The 20,002-nt window shown below is 40.8% G+C and overlaps 2 protein-coding genes across 4 annotated transcripts in view; one reads left to right on the top strand and one right to left on the bottom strand.

Moving 5' to 3' along the window:
* Window positions 1–3,322, top strand: part of LOC123502151 (DISP complex protein LRCH3-like) — an 82,001-nt gene extending 78,679 nt beyond the window's left edge. The window contains exon 14 of the mRNA XM_045251374.1: window positions 223–3,322. Coding sequence (XP_045107309.1) covers window positions 223–357 — 135 coding nt within the window. The 3' untranslated portion in view covers window positions 358–3,322. The remainder of the gene's footprint in view (window positions 1–222) is intronic.
* Window positions 814–19,986, bottom strand: LOC123502149 (non-histone protein 10-like). Of its 3 annotated transcripts, XM_045251372.1 has the most exons (8): window positions 19,833–19,986; window positions 13,861–14,187; window positions 11,874–11,944; window positions 11,009–11,108; window positions 7,613–7,681; window positions 7,025–7,231; window positions 3,355–3,430; window positions 814–3,003 (listed from the first exon to the last, which is right to left on the bottom strand). In XM_045251372.1, exons 2-7 carry the CDS (start codon window positions 14,170–14,172, stop codon window positions 3,371–3,373), a joined length of 819 nt encoding a protein of 272 aa, XP_045107307.1. In that variant the 5' UTR covers window positions 14,173–14,187; window positions 19,833–19,986; the 3' UTR covers window positions 814–3,003; window positions 3,355–3,370. The 3 variants fall into 3 exon arrangements, with proteins under 3 accessions (XP_045107307.1, XP_045107306.1, XP_045107308.1); XM_045251371.1 differs by lacking the exon at window positions 814–3,003 and having other exon boundaries at window positions 3,162–3,430; window positions 19,833–19,984; XM_045251373.1 differs by lacking the exons at window positions 814–3,003; window positions 19,833–19,986 and having other exon boundaries at window positions 3,162–3,430; window positions 7,613–7,678.
* Window positions 19,987–20,002: the final 16 nt, after the last annotated feature.

Here is a 20,002-nt window from a genome sequence, read left to right as displayed (position 1 = left end):
GCATTTTCTGCCAAGGTTAAAGAAAGGTTAGTACTTTGTGTAGCTTTCCTTCATTCTGACTGCCTATATATCCACACAGCCTGTAAGCAAGTTATCTCAAACTGTACCTTCCTCTTGCTACTTGTGTACACCTTTGCAGGTTCAGCAGTAGCATGAGCTTCTTGTGTTTATGATCACTTTTTGTAGTATAGCGCATGGCTGTCACATTACCTTTATTTCCAGGACTACACATGCACAGCTCATGATATTTTGGAAGAGCGAGGAACCGTGCGTGTTGCCATCACAGTGGAGAGACTGCTACAGTTTTACCAAGGCCGCCACACCCCCCTGTCTCCCCGCAACCAGACTCCAGTATGATGGACCCCTCCCTCCCCTCCTCCCTCTCCCCAGTACTGCCCAGTATGGCCACAGCCAACAGTTTCTGGAATACTTAACAGACACTATCTTGCATCTTCCATTATTCATTAAGGTTGCACCACACAGGTAAGTTCTTGTCCCCACCATCCCGCTGGTGGTGAGGCATCTGGTACCTTGTCCCCGTGTTTCAGAAGGATTCCTCCCTGTGGCCTGCTGGGGTACTGGGGGTTTTGGAGAACTCGTGCTTCCTTTGCTTCCCCTTCCAAGCCAAAGGCTATTGTTTTTTATTCAATCATCCTCAGCCAACAGACTGTGCTGTTTGTGAGCTGTGAATTTGTCATACATCATTGCTTGTATGTATTTTTATTCATTCTTTTACATTTCATTCACCATAATTCATTTTGCTCATGTCTCTTATCATTCCTAATTTAGGTTTTATACTGCTGACCATGGCACGTGTGTGTGTGTGTGTGTGTGTGTGTGTGTGTGTGTGTGTGTGTGTGTGTGTGTGTGTGTGTGTGTGTGTGTACGTGTACTTGTCAGGTGTTCCTTTAGTCATGTTTTATATCTTCATCTGGATCTGGCAGTCCTGGCATCGTACTTACACTCTGAACACATCCACTTGTGTTGAAGAAAGACCTGCCAGTCTTTCTGTCCCCCTTGTTAAGTTTATTGAAAAGTTGATCCATCTTACCCAGTGTGAGCAACTAGAGGACTTTCCTGCTTATATCAGCACCTCCGTGTGGTGTACTTTTAAATTTTTATACGTACAGACATGACATGACAAAGATCTCTAGTTGTCTCCCTCCCTTCCAGTGATGCTCTCTTTGCAATATTTGACTCGTGCAGTATTGTTTTTTGTTGCTGCTTCTCCGTTTTCTTTTAAAATTTTAAATGTTTGTAGTGATAAAAGGGGTAAAAACAACTTTTTAATACATGACAATGCTAATTGTAAGTTTTTTAAAATTCAGACCAATGTAGCTTGTGAATCAGTTATGTGTGCAATATGGAGTCAAGCCTCTTGGTGTCACGACTGAAGCCAAACGTTGTATGTCCCAGCAATTATTCAGCCATGGTTACGTGAACATTTATATACCACCACCTTTGTAACCTCTATGCAGGAATGCCTACTGATGTTTTCCTGGTAACAGAATTGTACCTTTAATAGTAATGCTGATTAAAAGGTTCTCTGCTAAAAGATTATGGAACATTCTTGATTATTTATTATTTTTACGTTTTAAAAATTGCAACCTGAACAATGATTCCAGTGTTCAAGTCATGAAGAATTATGACATACAGGAAGCACATAATGCTGTAATGCTTGGTTATCATTTGTAATACATAATTCTCCATTCACAAACTACAGCATACTTATGTAGAGGTTTCCTTCCTGATGAGGTACAGATGATAATGAGTGGTGGGAGTGATCAAAGAACAATATTATGTATTTCTGGCACAACTTGCAGGCTAGAAAGTGAGACTCCACCAGTGTGCCTGCAGGCCTAATTACACAGATTCTGATCTGATCCTATGACAGGTGACACATGGGAGTTGTCGTTGGCAGAATTTGTCTCTTTCTCCCCCCTTCCCCGTGTCACTCTCTCTCTCTCTCTCTCTCTCTCTCTCTCTCTCTCTCTCTCTCTCTCTCTCTCTCTCTCTCTCTCTCTCTCTCTCTCTCTCTCTCTCTCTCATCTTGTCGTCTTTCTTATTTGTTTGTCCTAGAGCATAGTAGGAAACAACTACATTAAAGATTCACAGTCGGTTCCTTCCATGAATATTAGAAGTGTGTTGCCAGTCATAGGAAGTGGGTCAGAATCTAACAATAGGAAATTATAAGATGCAACTTCCAGGATACATTAAAAAAAAAAAAAAAAAAAAAAAGTGAGTAACTATTTATTTACTAAGGCTAATTTTCTGAAAACAGACCCAAATAATTCTGTTAGAACTAAGACCCAAATAATTCTGTTAGAACTAATAAACACATACTTTGAATATTCTTAATGGAGCAAATTGCAAAATTGTACTGATGCTTATCTATAGTTTAGTGTGGTGCTATGTAAAGGTAAGTTAGTTTACATTACTCTGTAGTACTTAGGATTTTGCTAATTGAACATTCCTTGGCCAGCTTTGATTCTATATAATGCAATGAAACGTCTATTTTGATATAGCCGAATGTGTGGTAAGTGTGATTCCAGCACTGAGATGTTGTATGCTGCTATTCCTGCCAGTCCTCTCAAGAAAAATTACGTCATTTGCCAGAATACATCAGTAATACCTGTGGCTTACTTAGTACACTAAAAATTTCACTGGAGACATGTGAATAATTCTTACTTAACTACTTAAATGATATATGGATACCTATCCTTGCTTTCATGATATAAAGGAATTTTTTGGGTCAGTTTTCTGTAAATGTACCAATGAAGTTATGTACAAATAAATAATTGCTTACGTATGAACTGATAAACCTCGTACATTAATACTCTTGCGGCAAAGAATAAGGAAAGGGGCCAGTGTAGCTATGGACCCAAGAGGCCAGCGAGCCAGTCTGTAGTGAGAGGCTTGACTGCACAAAGTGAAGATGCATCACCAGTGTGGCCGACGACCCCACATTCTACCAGCCATGTGAGGAACGTGACCAAGCATCTCCTTTAAGAGCAAATAGTGAGTCATGAGCATCATCACCACCACCACCATGCCTCACTGTGCCAGGAAGTGTAGTGTCATTGGAGCCACACCAGCGATGAGGTGCCTGCAGGGACTGGAGGGTTACTGAAGGGAAGATTTTTGTGCCGAAGAAAATAACGTTTATAGAAAGCTTTACTTTGTATATTTTGTTTGTACATTGAGGAATCAAAGTATTACTCTACATTCAGCTCAATTCCCAATTAACAAGTTACTCCCTTGTAGGCGATGCTGTGTCTGTCTGTAGATGAATGTACATAAGAATAAATATTCACCAAAGAGATCTGTAGTTACCATCACCACTAAGTGTGTTACCTGGGTGTTCCTGCCTTCACGCCGTCTTGTCTCCAGAATATCTTTCTCTTTCTCTCTCGTATTTCTCCACGTACATCTGCCAAACAAAAATCCAATGTACTCTGACACAAAAGTTAAGGACCAAAATTCAGAAACAACTTCATAAAATAATGGAAATTCTGACCAGGAACCTGATAAATCAAAATGTGATGGAACTGGGAAACGGCAAACATGTGGACACTTTGCTGCCAGACACAAAGGTGAGTAGACAAAGTCAGTAGGGAACTTTGGCCAATAAAACAGTATTACTATTTTGTCCTCGGAAGTTCCACTACAGACATCATGATAAAATACTAAGAGGTGCATACAGAAATAATCATGTCAGTTGCAATTTGTGCAAAGACAACAATCTGCCAAATTATACATCTCAAATAATTTGTCTTTCCTACCACCTCCATTCATGAAGCTTGAAATAGTAGTAGTTACCAAAGAAAAAGGAGAGGAAAGAGAGAGTAAGACAAAAAAAAAAACGTGCACAGAACACCCAAATTCAACCTAAGTGTTTGGCAGGTACTGGAATGCCTGCCATCTGCCAAGCCCCACAGAGCTGATACCCTATAATACTCTCCCCACCCCTCACAGCAACACACCGAGCCTCACAGTGACAGGTTGAGCTGCTGGGAACATACTGACCTCTGGCTAATCCTTGGCGCATGAAAACGTAAGAACTTTTCAGTAGTGTAAAGTAACAATTACTATGAGTACATGTACTGTCCATGTAAACAGGTCTCCAGTACAAACAGTAACACTAACCTGGTGACACACACACACACACTAACTAGAGTAATATGCAAGATGTGTGAAAGAATAATAAAGAAACAATAGATCGAGTTCCTTGAAGACAACAAATTGATATCAAATAGCCAATTTGGTTTTAGAAAAAGATGGTCGTGTGTAACTAATTTGAGTTTATTCTAGAATAGTTGATAGAGTACAAGAGAGAGGGATGGGTTGACTATATTTATTTGGATTCAAAAAAGGCGTTTGACAAAGTGCCACATGCAAGATTACTATGGAAGTTAGAGGAGAAGGGTGCCTTAAAAGGAAGCACATTGAGATGGATAGAAAATTATTTGAGGGGGAGAGAAATAACGACGGTAGTTAAAGATGTGAAGTCTAAGTGGAGAGCAGTATAAAGCGGAGTGCCACAGGAGTCAGTATTGGCACCAATACTTTTCCTCATTTATATTAACGACATGCCAGAAGGAGTGAACAGCTACATAAATCTGTTTGCAGATGATACGAAACTGTACAGAGTTATAAAGCAAAAGAGGATTGTGAAATACTGCAAGAAGACCTAAATAAGATCTGGGAATGGAGTAAAAAGTGGGAAATGGAATTCAATGTGAACAAAAGCCATGTCATGGAAATGGGAAAGAGTGAAAGACGACCTGTGGGAATCTATAAGATGGGAGATGGAGTAGAACTGGAGAAAGTTAAAAAGGAAAAGGACTTAGGAGTGACGATGGAAGAAAACAATCAACCAGTAAGCCATATTGATAGAATTTTTAGAGAAACATATAATTTGCTAAGGAATATTGGAATAGCATTTCACTACATGGACAAAGAAATGATGATGAAATTGTTAAGTACTATAATAAGACCCAGATTGGAATATGCAGGAGTAGTGTGGACCCCTCATAAAAAGAAACACATAAGGAAATTGGAGAGACTACAAAAAATGGCTACAAGAATGATTCCAGAATTTGAAGGGATGACATATGAGGAGAGACTAAAGGCCAACCCTGGAACAAAGAAGGGAGAGAGGAGACCTGATACAAGTTTATAAATTGATCAACGGAATGGACCAAGTGGATAATGAGAAACTGATCCTGAGAGAAGAATATGACATCCGAAGCACAAGATCGCATAGTAAAAAGCTGAGAAAAGGAAGATGTCTGAGAGATGTTAAAAAATATAGTTTCCCGCAAAGATGTAAGAGGTATTGAGACATGGAACAGTTTAAATGAAGAAGTAGTGTCTGCAACGAGTGTGCATACTTTTAAAGTAAGATTGGATAAGTGTAGATATGGAGACGGGGCCACATGAGCATAAAGCCCAGGCCCTGTAAAACTACAACTAGGTAAATACACACACACACACACACACACACACACACACACACACACACACACACACACACACACACACACACACACACACAGTGAAGAGCTACATAAATCTGTTTGGCAGACGATGTGAAACTGCAGAGTTATAAAGCAAAAAGAGGGTTGTGAAATACTGCAAGAGGACCTAAATAAGATCTGGGAATGGAGTAAAAAGTGAGAGATGAAATTCAATGGGGACAAAAGCCATGTCATGGAAATGGGAAAGTGAAAGACGACCAGTGGGAATCTATAAGATGGGAGATGGAGTAGAACTTGAGAAAGTAAAAAAGGAAAAGGATTTGGGAGTGACGATGGAAGAAAATAATCAACCGTCAAGCCATATTGATAGAATTTTCAGAGAGACATACAATTTGCTAAGGAATATTGGAACAGCATTTCACTACATGGACAAAGAAATGATGAAGAAATTGATAAGTACTATAATAAGACCCAGATTGGAATATGCAGGAGTAATGTGGACCCCTCACAAAAAGAAACACATAAGGAAACTGGAGAGACTTCAAAAAATGGCTACAAGAATAGTCCCAGAACTTGAAGGGATGACATATGAGGAGAGACTAAAGGCTATGGATCTTCCAACATTGGAGCAGAGAAGGGAGAGAGGGGATCTCATACAAGTTTATAAATCGATAAACAGAATGGACCAAGTGGACAATGAGTATCTGATCCTGAGAGAAGAATATGCCAGTCGAAGCACAAGATTGCATAGTAAGAAGCTGAGGAAGGGAAGACGTGTAAGAGATATTAAAAAGTATAGTTTCCCGCAAAGATGTGTTTAGACATGGAACAGTTTGAATGAAGAAGTAGTGTCTGCAACAAGTGTGCATACTTTTAAAGTAAGATTGGATAAGTGTAGATATGGAGACGGGGCCACACGAGCATAAAGCCTAGGCCCTGTAAAACTACAACTAGGTAAATACACACACAGTGTATAATGTAGTGGTTAGCACACTGGAATCACAACCAAGAACGCCCAGGTTCAAATCCTGGGCGCAGCGAGGCAAATGGGCAAGCCTCTTAATGTGAAGCCCATGTTCACCTAGCAGCAAATAGGTACGGGATATAACTCAAGGGGTTGTGGCCTCGCTTTCCCGGTGTCCCAGTGTGTGGTGTGTGATGTGGTCTCAGTCCTACCCAAAGATCGGCCAGTATGAGCTCTTAAGTTCGTTCCGTAGGGGAAAGGCTGGCATGGTGACCAACAGGCGACCATGGTGAATATCTCGCACACACACACACACACACACAGTACCATTATATGTGTTAGTTGGATTTAGTAATCTAAAAAAACTAAACTATTAATCTATAGACCTAGCAGTAGACATGCCTCAAAAGAACATTACTGAAACAAGGTTCCTTTCCCATTGTTCCCCAAATGGTTAGAGGAAGGAATTAAATTCAAGATGTCAAACCTTAACTTCTGTCTCCTGAGAAACAAGTTATTCCAGGATGACACAAGCAGCAAATAAAGAGTACCACTAGTGTGAAGACAAACCAACACTCACCTTCTTATCATCATCAGGGAGAGCATTCCAGCGTGAGGCAAGCTGTCTAGTGAGCTGCTTCTTGTCTGGCATGCGGCCAGTCTGGTGGAGGTGGTGGGCCGTGGCTGCCTCGCGCTGCTCCTGACAGAAATGCAGGAAGGCATTGCTGGGACGCTTGGGATTGGGGGCAGGTGTGTCGCGCTCCACTCTCTCCCTCTTGACCTGTGGCTGTCGGGGCAGAAAGGATCATTGTGTGCTGCGTGGTTGCTACATGTTGGTTATAGCACCACTTAGCTCCTTCACATCACACAATACACAATTATCTCAATACCTTTCATCAATACTGTACACCAGGATGTTGATAATGTTGAGAAATAGAAACAAACATTTGTAGCAGCACTGTCACCATACTTATACCTAGGTGACCTAATAGTATTGTAATGCATGACAAAAACTGTACCTATATTTTTCTCCAAATGGCATAATTTCACAACAAAACTAATAATACAAATCAAACTGGATAGCAAGCATTACAATGGAAATGCTATTGAACCACTCCACTCTGACACCCTCCACACACCCATCCCTCCTGCCTCACCCAGCCCTCACCTGTCTCCGGCTGTTGAGGGACGACCCAGAGCTCCTCGGCCGCCCCAGCGCTGGAAGGCTGGAAGTCTGCTTCACACCACCACCACCATCACCACCACAGGGAGACAAGAGAAAAGAACTGATAAACACAAAGCAGAAGACAGAAGACCCAAGTACTGAGTCATTAGGGACCTCTATACGTAATATATTAGACAAATTTATGGTTGACAGTTGGAAACAGGTAGTTATGTCTAGTACAGCGATTGCCACACGTAGGTTTGATGACTTCTTGCAATTATCATGATCTAGAGAGTGAGCTGGACCATTGCCAAACTTTGCCAAATGAAAAGCACAAAAATACAAATTTTAGATTCTTGGAAAGTTTCACAATGCCTTGCTTTTTAGGAATCATACTCAGTGACAAAAATTAGCCTTTCTTTACCAAGAAACAGCAATCCAATATGCCCTGTCTGGTTAATACACAAAATTTTTAGAAATCTAATGTAAGAAAATGTGGCCTTATAGACTACAAAGATTCAACAAGTAACATCCAGGAGAGAAAATGTGTACTTGATCACCACACACACACACACATAGTGTGCATAACTTTAAAGAAAAACTAGATAAATGGAGATATGGAGACGACATTATGAGCCCCGCTCGAACCCTGTACAAGACAACTAGGTAAATACACACACACACACACACACACACACACACACACACACACAGAGATGAATCATACAAAGGAGACTGATTAAACTACAGAAAGGCTGATATTGAGAACCTCAAGAACTATTTTAAAAACGTTAACTGGGAGGAGATGGAAAACTCAGAGAGGGTGCAAGAGAAATAGAACTTATTTTTGGAAATATACAAAACAGGAGTCAGGGAATATGTCCCAAAATATAGACCTAAAGAAGAAGGAAAGAAAGATTGGTTTAACGAAAGGTGTGCTAGGGCAAAGGAGAAAAGAGATGGAGCATGGAAAAGATGGAGCAGAAATAGAAATCCAGAAAATAAGGAAAACTTCAAAGCAGCGAGAAATGAATATGCTAAAGTGAGGAAGGAAGAAGAAAGGAACTATGAAAAGGACATTGTCGAAAATGTAAGGAGAAACCAAAATTGTTCTACAGATTCATAAATGGAAAAAAAGAGACAAAAAAAAAAAAAAACAATAGAAAGATTAAAAGAAGAGAACTGTTAAATAGTAAATTTCAGGAGGTCTTTACTAAGGAATCCAAATTCGAAAGACCACAGGGTAATAGACAGTCTATATGAAAGAGATTAAAGTAACCAAGCTTGAAATAAAAGAGTTGATGACGGAATTAGATGAAGAGAAGGCAATGGGACCGGATGAAGTCTCAGGCAGAATATCAAAAGAATGTAGGGAAGAACTAGCAAGTAGTACAGTAAAAGGTTTAATGAAAGTAAAAATTATGAAGTTAAACATTTAGGCAGTTTAATTTAAGTCATTATAATGTACACTAATGTATGTATGTACGTAACTTTATAATGTTGATGATCTTAACTTTATGAAGGGAGGGAGAGTGAAACGGGAAAGACACTAACCGGCAACTTGTGGAATGTAAACAAAGGGCGCATCATTGTATCACATACAAAACTTATGTACCACATTTCCACAAGGCTTTCCATTTTATCCATTGTTGAGTCATGAGTTCAGGTGGTTCTTTTAGCTTGCAAGGAAGATACGGTCTCACCAGCCTTCTTAATAGAGTTTGCTGACTTGAAAATAGTAGACAGTAGATGTAGTCAAGATGGTGGCAAGCAATGTTATTAGTTTTCTGGCCTCTTTCTTGTCTGTGAATAATACCCAGCTTCACTTTGAGAGTAAGACACTTCCTGGTCTTCTTAGGAACGTTAGGCCACATTGCAGGGCGTTTTGGTGGTAAGTTGAACTAGGGAAGATGAGCTGCTGGTGACGCTGTTATGTTTTGACTGGGGAGTGAGTGGTGCATGTGATCTTGACCTTGATCTTGATGCTACAGGTGACGCAGAATTTCTTCTGTCAGGCCTTTGTATTGGCAGCGCCTGTGTTGTCCACGAGAGGCTTGATCTTGATCTTTATTCTACAGGTGTCTCAGGATTTCTCCTGAGGCAGGCCTTAGTACCAGCAGCTCCTGGTGTACTCAAAAGCCTGTCAGCTTGCATGATACAGTGGGGCTTTCAAATTTGGAAAGAATTACCAGGATAAAACTTCGTTAAAGCGAGTTTGGTGTTTGTTAAACGAGCAGATGGTAGTAAAATGAAACCTTCGTTGTAGCGAAATTTCGTTGTGTGAACCTTCGTTAAACGGGGGTTGCCTGTACATCATAAAATGCTCAATAGAAAATGGAACAGTACCAGTAGAATGGAAAAGAGCTGAAGTGGTTCCCATATATGAGTGGAAGGAAGGAAGAACCTTTAAATTACAGACCGGTATCAAGAACTAGTGTAATATGCAAGATGTGTGAAAGAGTAATAGAGAAACAATGGATTGAGTTTCTTGAAGACAACAAATTATTATCAAATAGCTAATTTGGTTTTAGAAAAGGTCGGTCGTGTGTAACAAATTTACTGAGTTTCTACTCTAGAATAGTTGATAGAGTACAAGAGAGAGAGGGATGGGTTGACTGTATTTATTTAGATTTAAAAAAGGCATTTGATAAAGTGCCACATGAAAGATTACTGTGGAAGTTAGAGGAGAAGGGTGGCTTTAGAGGAAGCACATTGAGATGGATGGAAAATTATTTGAGGGGGAGAGAAAAGAGGACAGTAGTTAAAGATATGAAGTCCAAGTGGAGAACAGTAGAAAGTGGAGTGCCACAGGGGTCAGTATTGGCGCCAATACTTTTTCTCATACATATAAATGACATGCCAGAAGGAGTGAACAGCTATATTAATCTGTTTGAGGCCAATGCAAAACTGTGTAGAGTTATTAAGCAAAAAGAGGATTGTGAAATACTGCAGGAAAACTTAAACAAGATCTGGAAATGGAGAAAAATGGGAGATGGAATTCAGCATGGACAAAAGCCATGTCATGGAAATGGGAAAGAGTGAAAGACGACCAGTGGGAATCTATAAGATGGAAGATGGAGTAGAACTACAAAAAGTAAAAAAGGAAAAGGACTTGGGAGTGACGATGGAAGAAAACAATCAACCGGTAATGTAACAAAGTACTGCAGTGAAGCCAGTGTACAGTTACTCACGAAACAGCTTGGAGCAGTTCCTAAACACAGGATTTACTTACCACCAGTTTGTGCAGTATACAAAACACAATAAGCTCTGATGGTCTGTTGTGATTTAAAGTCCTTTGTAGTCTTTCATTCTACATATACAACACACCACCCCAACCACCTCACCACACTAGCTACACCATAGAACACACACACAAATCACAGCATACAAGACCCTCACCTGTGGAAGAGCAAAGGACTTCTCATCTTCCTCAATAGCAATAGTGAGAGGCAAGGACCTGTAATTGTCCCCACGCCTGTCCAGCTCCTCCATCAAGTACCTGGGAGGGTAAAGGGATCATAGGAAGAAACAAAACAAGACTGGCTGGGTGGCTGGTTCAGATATTGTATTGCTTCCTCCCCCCATCTCTCTCTCTCTCTCTCTCTCTCTCTCTCTCTCTCTCTCTCTCTCTCTATCTATCTCCATTCATTTTCTTGTCTCTTATCCCTTTCTTTTCCCTTCCCTTCATTCTTTCAGTATTCATTCTTTTATTTTTTTTTATTTACATATTTTCTTTTATTCTATCTTCTCTCTCCTTTTGTTGCACTTAGCCATCTCTTACACTGACAGAAAAAAATACCAAACCAAACCTATAACTAGAGTCTCTCTGTCTCTGCACACACACACACACACACACACATGCACACACACACACACACGTGCGCACACAAACACACACATGCACGTACACACATGCACGCACACACACACACACACACATGCACGCACGCACACACACACACACACACACATGCACGCACACACACACACACACACACACGAGTGTACACTTGCATTCCCTCCTTTTCTTTTGGGAGTAGCACCTCAGTAAGCCTTTCTTTTTTCCCTCTTATTGTTGCACTTTGTCCTCTCTTACATCCAGAAAACTACTTAACCTGAAGCTAGATTCTCTCCCTCCCTTCACCACCCCCACACACATCTGCATTCCCTCTTTTTGCTGCACTTACCCATTTCTTACACTGACAGAAAAAATACCTGACCTAACCAAGCTCGACTCTCTCCCTCTATACACCTCGACACACACCTGCGTTCCCTCCTCAGGCGCTGCACCATCTTCTTCACCAGATGCACTCGGTTCACCAGCATCTCGTTCTCCTGACAAGCACAAAGACATTAGTTCCTCTTCCTCTTTGCACCTCAAGGGAGACAATTCATTAACAACATTAATTGTTTCTCTCTACATTAAAGGGGGAAAATATTTAAGGAATCTATCTATCTATTTACACACAAGGCTGGCAGTTCCACATGTGTCCCAGACAAAGCACCACACTCCCACACACATCATTCTCACTCTGGGAAGAAAGCAATAATAGATAAAGTGTAAAATAGATAACTAATAAAAAAATCATTAAATAACAAAATTACACACCCACAGCTTCATCCTCTAAAACTGACCAATGTTCATCAAATTAAAATTTGAAAAAAAAAAAAAACTAATTAAATAAATAACTAGATACATAAATGATGAAAGTATCACATTAAAATTCACCAGGATGATGATAATTGAAAAGTCAGTAACAACAACTGGTATCTGAACAGTCTTTCACAATAATCAACATGGCTTTTCTCAGCCTTCTCATCATGTAGAGCTTCTCAGTCTGAGTAATTTGAACCCACACATATCCGTCACAAATTGTTGTAACATTGAAAACTAATTTTAAAGATTTACCAATTTGTGGGGGGAGGGGGAAGAAATAACACGCTGCAGCATCCGCAAGCGTAATGAACTACCAGGCACTAAGGAATGCCGTTAAGTGTATTCATTCATGTGTGCATATTGTCACATTTGCTCATGCATGAAATAAACCAGTAATTGGTTCTTTAGTTTGAGCATAAAGCCACTGATCAATAAAAATAATATATAATAAATCTAGCCAATCAGAGCGGTTTGTGGAGAAAAGAGACTCAATTTGAATCAGTCCATGGAAGATGTCTGAATGGGCAGGGTGTCACCTTGTTTCCAGTGTATTGCCAGATTTTATGAAGTGAAATAAGGTAATGACTTCAGATTAATTTCTTAGCATTGCTAGTCAGGTTAGACTAGTTTGCTTTGGTTAGATCAGTTGCATTGGGTTAGATAAAGTTAATTTATTCTGAGGAAGAGCTGTTAGCCGTGCATGTTGCCTCAACTAGGTTAGGTTACATTAGGTCAAAGTTAGGGTTAGGTTAAGTAAAGTAAAGCAAGGTTAAAGTTAGGTTTGGTTAAATACATAAGATTGAGTAGGTTGTGCTTGGCCAGCGGTGACCAATGTTGACGGCGAGTACTCCACAACGGTAACTGTCAAAACTTTGGACTGTTACTTTTGTGGTACTTTGTAATAACAAAACTATTTTCTCCTGGTACATTTTGTATTAATCTTTCTTTTTCGTTTTCATTGCAATACAGCACTTTGAGGGGATAAACAGTGCTTTTTTTTGGGGGGAAGGGGGAGGGGGGAGTATGAAAAGTACTGATCTGTGACAGAAATTAAGTGTAGATTAATTCAAAACAAATCCAAAACAACCAGAAAAAAGTTTCTTCCTGAAGTGATACAGTGATGAAAGACTTTAAATTCACTGGTTAGGTTAGGTAAAGTGTATGTTTGTCTTTAGGTTGAGTAAGGTTTTAGGTTCGGTTAAATTAAGACTCAGGTTAACGTTAGGTCACATTAAACGATTAATTTTTCCTGTAATTTGCGTGTTGTAATGATTTCCTTCACTTCAGGTTTTGAAAGGGACTGGGTCAGGGTGGGGAATAAACAAAAGTACTAATTTGTGACAGAAACGACGTGCTGATTCATTCACAACAGGTCGAAATCTATCAGAAAAAAAAGAAAAGTTTCATCCTGAAGTGAAAGTATGATGAAAGACTAAATTTACCGAAACGCCCCCGCCACACCTTATACCCCTACTCCTCACCAACCACCACCACCATCCTAATCCTTTGAAAATACCCACAACCAATGAACTCCTCAAAATATCTTAACTCCAACTCTCCCCTCCTCTCCCCCTGACACCACCACCACCACTACCTTCTGCACGCCGCTGCATCTCCGTAAAATGGCGTTGTATTTCTTGTAGTATTTGTCCTCCGTGCCGTTCTCCGCCACAGGGAAGGCGGCGCGCAGACCCCCAGGGTGCGCCGCGTCCTCGCCGCCTCCGAACATGGCTAAGGACACCAGGCCACCGGGGTCAAGACACTCAGCAGCAGTACATCCTTCACGTCTGCTTGTCGGAGGAACACTGGCAGTAGCGTCAGCGTGGTAAACAACAAACAGTCCCCGCTCCAAGATGCCGGACTGTCTCGCCTCTTGGGACTCGCCGTACTTGATTGATTGATACATTTATTGCTTTGATTACTTAAAGAAAGAAAAGGGATGAACATTAAGGTGATTGCTCCTGAGCCAGGTTTTTGTATTGGCAACTCCAGTAAGGGAAAAAGAAAAATAGCTAAAGGAAAGCAGACACCACCTTTCACACCAGCAATTCCTACCTACATAAGCACACCACATGTTTTCTGAATGAATTCCTGCACAGCCTCAATCATCCTTTCATTCGTCTCCCTACACAGTCCCAGCAGCAACACCACACCATCCATCTCTCCACTGCATAAACATCTGTCTACAATACATACTACATAGACTAGAAAAAATAAATAAATAAACAAATAAAGGAAAAAAATAATAAAATCTTCTTTCATCACAGATTAACTACTGCCGCTGGAACTTTCTCTCTATTATCTACACTGCAAATAACGTAATAGCAGCAGCAGCAGCAGCAGCAGCAGCAGCAGCAGCAACAACAACAACAACAACAGCTATAATAGGGGCCGCTTCCCCCACTTCATGCTGCGGCAGCATACACAGTTAAACACACACACACACACACACACACACACAATGTCCACCAACTGCCACACATCTATGCACACATCAGTCAAGTAGTGAACTCGTTACATCTGGAAACAATGCTTTGGACGATGAATAATGACGAGGAGACACACTGGAGGAGTGGAGGGCAGAAGAGTGTCGCTTTGATTACGTCACTCATACATAAACACACTTCAGACCGTTACTTCATTATACACCACCGGTGAAAAGTCAACCCATTCTGTCTTTACAGAAATAAAAACTACTTTACTACGTTCACCAATATTCGTTATTGTGTCGTGCTTTGGGGTCCGACGGTCTCGATCCAAGCGCACGGGTTCGAATCTTGTCCACGGTCTGAGTGTAGGTCACACGCCCGGCCGGACAGGCGTATGACGTCATCAAGTGGGCGGAGCTGGCTGAACTGGCATCTGCGGCTTTTGTTTAGCTAATATTAGGCACACTTAGCATGGTTTTCCAGCCACTGGTGTCACTAAATGGAGCCACATGACTATGCTTGACTATCAGGCGTTCAGACAACTGTCATTGGCAGGTATTGGTGTGGTGAAGGCTAAAATGAAACAATGGCGGTCTTCACCTCTCACAAACATCACTTGACCGTCCTGCTTTATCACAAGGAACAACACAATCAAAGACAATGCCTATCACAACAATTACGACATTGTGGAGGTACTCCCCTACTTGGACAAATGTCGTGTGGGTAGGTAGCTTACCGATATTACAGTGTTGCAAACATGTTAGCCGTCCTGAACAGCAGTTGCAGACATTATTCATGCACCAGCACTGACAGGCAGCTGCGGCCCGTGTCCTGCTAACTGTTGTACATTTATATTAAATAAGGCACCAGCAGCACACGGACCACTTTCAAACACTTACACTTCCCTGAAACTGCTGGCGCCTTGGCTGCTGGACTGGTGTCTCTTGCTCTCCCTCCTCAGCTGCACGCGCACAGGCAAGGAAGGGCAAACAACAATGCACTCTTTCTTATTCCGCTATAGCATTATGCTACGCTAATACAAAATGAAATATGATAACGTATAAAAATGTCAAACTAAATTTGAAGTCGATCATTACCGTGTTAATTAAGTACCGTGTCAATTAAGGTATCCACTTGTTTATCAAAAAGTTTTAGTACAAGGAAAATAGAAAAGACGTGCAGAGGGATAATAGGAGAAATACTCGTTGAACAGTGGTAGAGGAGGAGGAGGAGGAGGAGGAGGAGGAAAGGCAAACCCTGTACCCAGGGCGCGTTTGCTTAATTGTTTGCCTTGCGAGCAATTAAAGCCTTTGACTTGTCGGTGACACTACTGAAAACGCCTATAATGACCCTTACGAATGGTGGAGTTAGAAACAAGGAAATAGAAAAAGAACATCTGTACCAAATAAATTGTTATACGTATTACTCTTGTTTGATGCGCGTGATCAGTGGTGACAACCAGCACAACACAGATCTGCGCTGATCACCTCCACTATAACCACCCGTGACCCAACTGGCTGTTCTTAGCTGTTCCTCAAATCATTTTCGTCATCTCTCTCTCTCTCTCTCTCCGTGGCATACCAAACAAGCAGACAGATATCATTGTTTATTGGACATATCAACAGAACAAAATATCACAATTCGTAGCGTTCATGGGTGAAGTATGAAGCACGATATCTGGACCGTGGTATGAAGCAGCAACAACAATATTAGTCGTCGCCTCACTCTTCTCTCTCTATCACATTTTCTAACATCCATACTCGGGACGTTTTCTTTTCGTAATTAAGCCTAAACTATCCTAATCTTTTAAAGGCAACCTAGTCTTAAGGCATGTATATTTCTGTATATCTTTTTGTCTAATCCTCACTATCAAGGTACGTTACCCTACATATAAAATTACACATCTTACGTTATCTTTTCATATAATATTTCATCTTTTTGTTTCTATCTAATACTTACAATGCTGTATACCTTATTTTCTTAAAATACATATCTTACATATATCGTTCACTTTACAAGTGTATAGTATATAGGTGTCATTAGTGTGTGTGTGTGTGTGTGTGTGTGTGTGTGTGTGTGTGTGTGTGTGTGTGTGTGTAATTCACCACGGGCTTCTTCTGGTCATCCACCCAGCATTTCCCATTACGGAGCGAGCTCAGAGCTCATAGACCGATCTTCGGGTACGACTGAGACCACAACACACTTTCGGTTGTGAGCCGAGCGTACTAACCACTACACTACGCGGTGTGTGTGTGTGTGTGTGTGTGTGTGTGAAGATATGGCGATACAGGAACGGCGCGTGGAATGCATTGTCCATTAAATACAGTTTGGAATGGAAGAATAGATCTGTGTTGGCGCAAAGGGGCGTGAGGCGGAGGAGGCCTTGACGGTGGGCGTAGATGTAGGTGTGGGCGTCCGGCGTGGCCATGAATATCAGGGATGTGATCAGTCGACAAACGTAATAAAACATAACAAATAAAACTAAAAGTAATGATCTAACGGCTGCTATTCCTTATGCTCTATTAAGGCAAGAAGAACAGGAACAACACAAGTGAAAACAACAACTAAATAACAGGACAAAATGTGAATTCATGATAGGAATAGTAAATGAATCTCGCAACTGCTTTTCCCCATTCTAAATAAATAAACACACTTTCTCTTTGATAAACAACTAACTGCCACTCCCCACCCTAAAACAAGGTAAATTACACGTCTTCTCTTCTCCCTAGCTCCTAACACCACCACCACCACTGAAAAGCTGGAAACACTAACCTTACTAATTCTGGCACACGCTAACTTCACATCAGGGCAGAGCAGGTCACCATGGCGGGATGTGCGGATAGTTTAATTATGGTGTGAACAAGTTCTGAAGCTTTGTAGTGGGTTACCTTGTGACGAGACGCGTGACAACAATGCAGCGATACAGATTACCGATCACTACACAATGGACGTAATAAATAAACAATGGCAACAGTGGTGCAATGCTTGGCCGTGCCCGCGTGTGTATGTGCCCGGGGCAGGAATGAGGCCAGCAGCATGTGATTGTTAGGCAGATCACAGTCTCCTTCCAGGACTATGACGAACACATCCATATTGCATTACATTACTAAGGCAGTGTGCAGTCTGTGGTGTATGGTGTGGACAAGGTGCATGACATTAATTTTCTCCGCCGTGGTGACCCGCCCAGCAAATCCTCCCACTGTAGGATACCTGTCACCACGCCACACTTATAATAATCTTCTCTTCTATAAGGATATGTGTGTGTGTGTGTGTGTGTGTGTGTGTGTGTGTGTGTGTGTGTGTGTGTGTGTGTGTGTGTGTGTGTGTGTGTGTGACGTCATCCTCCTTTCTTCACTATGCAGACGTAATGGTAACGAATTGTAAAAGAAGTTATCCGCATATCATTCCTTTAGTCACATAAATGAAAGTAAAGACAAACATCTGTACAAACAAAATTAACTGAAAAAAAAAATAAATAAATAAAAAGACTGCCGTAGGTCACAACTTAATTAACACGGAAATTCTTAAGAGTGTCTTATAGGTGATATAATGCTTACTAATATAACTTCCAATACTTATCACCACCGCTCACCACTCTTAGGGAGCCAAAACAAGAACCATTCATTCATACATACCCAGAAAGTCACCACCATTCACCACTGTCCATCATAAATCACCACTTGCTGTCATTCATCACTAATCATCACCACCGCCACAACTACACCGAACACTGATCACTACCACTCTAAAAGTCATCACTCATTCACCATCACCACTCCTTACTATCTCACCACTATTCATCACTCGTTATCCATCACCAATCATCGCATTCACCACACTTACGAAAACCACTCTTACCACCACCACCACCACCATCGCTACCACACATTACGTGAACTAAATAAAATGAAAGATAACAACAAACACACACACACACACACACACACACACACACACACACACACAGTGGAGATTAATATAGATATGTATACAGTATGTCTGAGAATACTGATAGCAATATATATACCTAATTTGAACTATATAAGAAATAAGCATAACCAAAACGAGTAAATATCCATAACTATAAAAATAACCTAAGAATATTGAATTTACAACCATGTTTTTTTCTGGTTTCTTTATCAAATTAGTTGGAGGGAATATTTGAATGACTATAACTAAACACCAAATAATGAATGAACGAATGAATGAAGAGAAACAATAGTGATAACAGTAGAGACAAGTCCACAGTAATAGTCATCAGTATCATATCAACAATAATAATAATAGCAGCAGTAACACAATTACACATACCGCTCTGTATCTATGGGTAAAGTATAAAAATAAACCAATGAACGGCAGTGCTTTAAATAACACTAATAATAAAGAAAAACAGAATTATTGCAGTTTCAACCAATACACCACAGGTAACTATACACTTTCTCAAGGTCTGGATCACACTTCTACGAGCATTTCTTACCCCATTTTACCCTATCGGAAATAACTTCAGGATAGAATTTCTTAAGATTTGCCTCAATGTTAGCTTTTGATCCTTCCACAGCAGTCAGTCAAAAGGTACTAAGTGTGTTCGAGTGTTTGTTATTAATCTCTTCGGTACGAGGACGCGTTTTTATATTAATTCTGGTTACTATTTAGCGATTTCATACAGCTTCAGACACTTTTGTTGGGGCTAGAATAGTAAAGACTGTTGCCATTAATCTTTTGTTCTCCATAGACCCTTCCTAATGCAAATAAAATCGTCTAATCACACGTCAAAATCAAGGTGAAAATGCGTCTCAGTAGTGAAGGGGTTAATTATACGCAGGCGCTGTAGAAGTGTATCAGTCAGGTTAGGTTACATTTTTGTTTCCCTACCCTAAAACTCCGCTTTCCCGGGAGGTCCCCAAGCTTGTTAGACTTATGGAAAAAGAAATATAAGATAGGCTATATTGGTTCAAACTGCAAATTTACCAGAAAACCTAACATTAAGAAACACAGCACAAATATAAACGACAACAATAACAATACTAATGATATGCATGCTAAAGTGGGAGAACGAAATACAAGAAGAGCGACACGAGGTAACAACGGAAGAGAAACACAAGAACTGACACAAAACTACTTAAATAATGTACTTAACTGCATCACTCTCGCCATTCTTGTCCAACGGTGCAGTGCTGGTGGAGTGGAGGAGGGGTGGGTGGAGGGAAGAGAAAATCGGGGTTTGTGGAGAGAGAGAGAGAGAGAGAGAGAGAGAGAGAGAGAGAGAGAGAGAGAGAGAGAGAGAGAGAGAGAGAGAGAGAGAGAGAG

Source organism: Portunus trituberculatus, chromosome 10 (assembly GCF_017591435.1).
Source record: "Portunus trituberculatus isolate SZX2019 chromosome 10, ASM1759143v1, whole genome shotgun sequence".
Lineage (NCBI taxonomy): Eukaryota > Metazoa > Arthropoda > Malacostraca > Decapoda > Portunidae > Portunus > Portunus trituberculatus.
The sequence above is the reverse complement of the archived record's forward strand: the minus strand, read 5'-3'. Positions and strand labels throughout refer to the sequence as shown.

Coding starts and splice junctions, on each gene's coding strand:
- LOC123502149 (XM_045251372.1), bottom strand. CDS start 14,172: ATGTATCAATCAATCAAGTACGGCGAGTCCCAAGAGGCGAGACAGTCC. Junction 11,945..13,860: donor GATGCAGCGGCGTGCAGAAG/GTAGTGGTGGTG, acceptor TGTGCTTGTCAG/GAGAACGAGATGCTGGTGAA. Junction 7,682..11,008: donor AGTCCTTTGCTCTTCCACAG/GTGAGGGTCTTG, acceptor GGTGGTGTGAAG/CAGACTTCCAGCCTTCCAGC.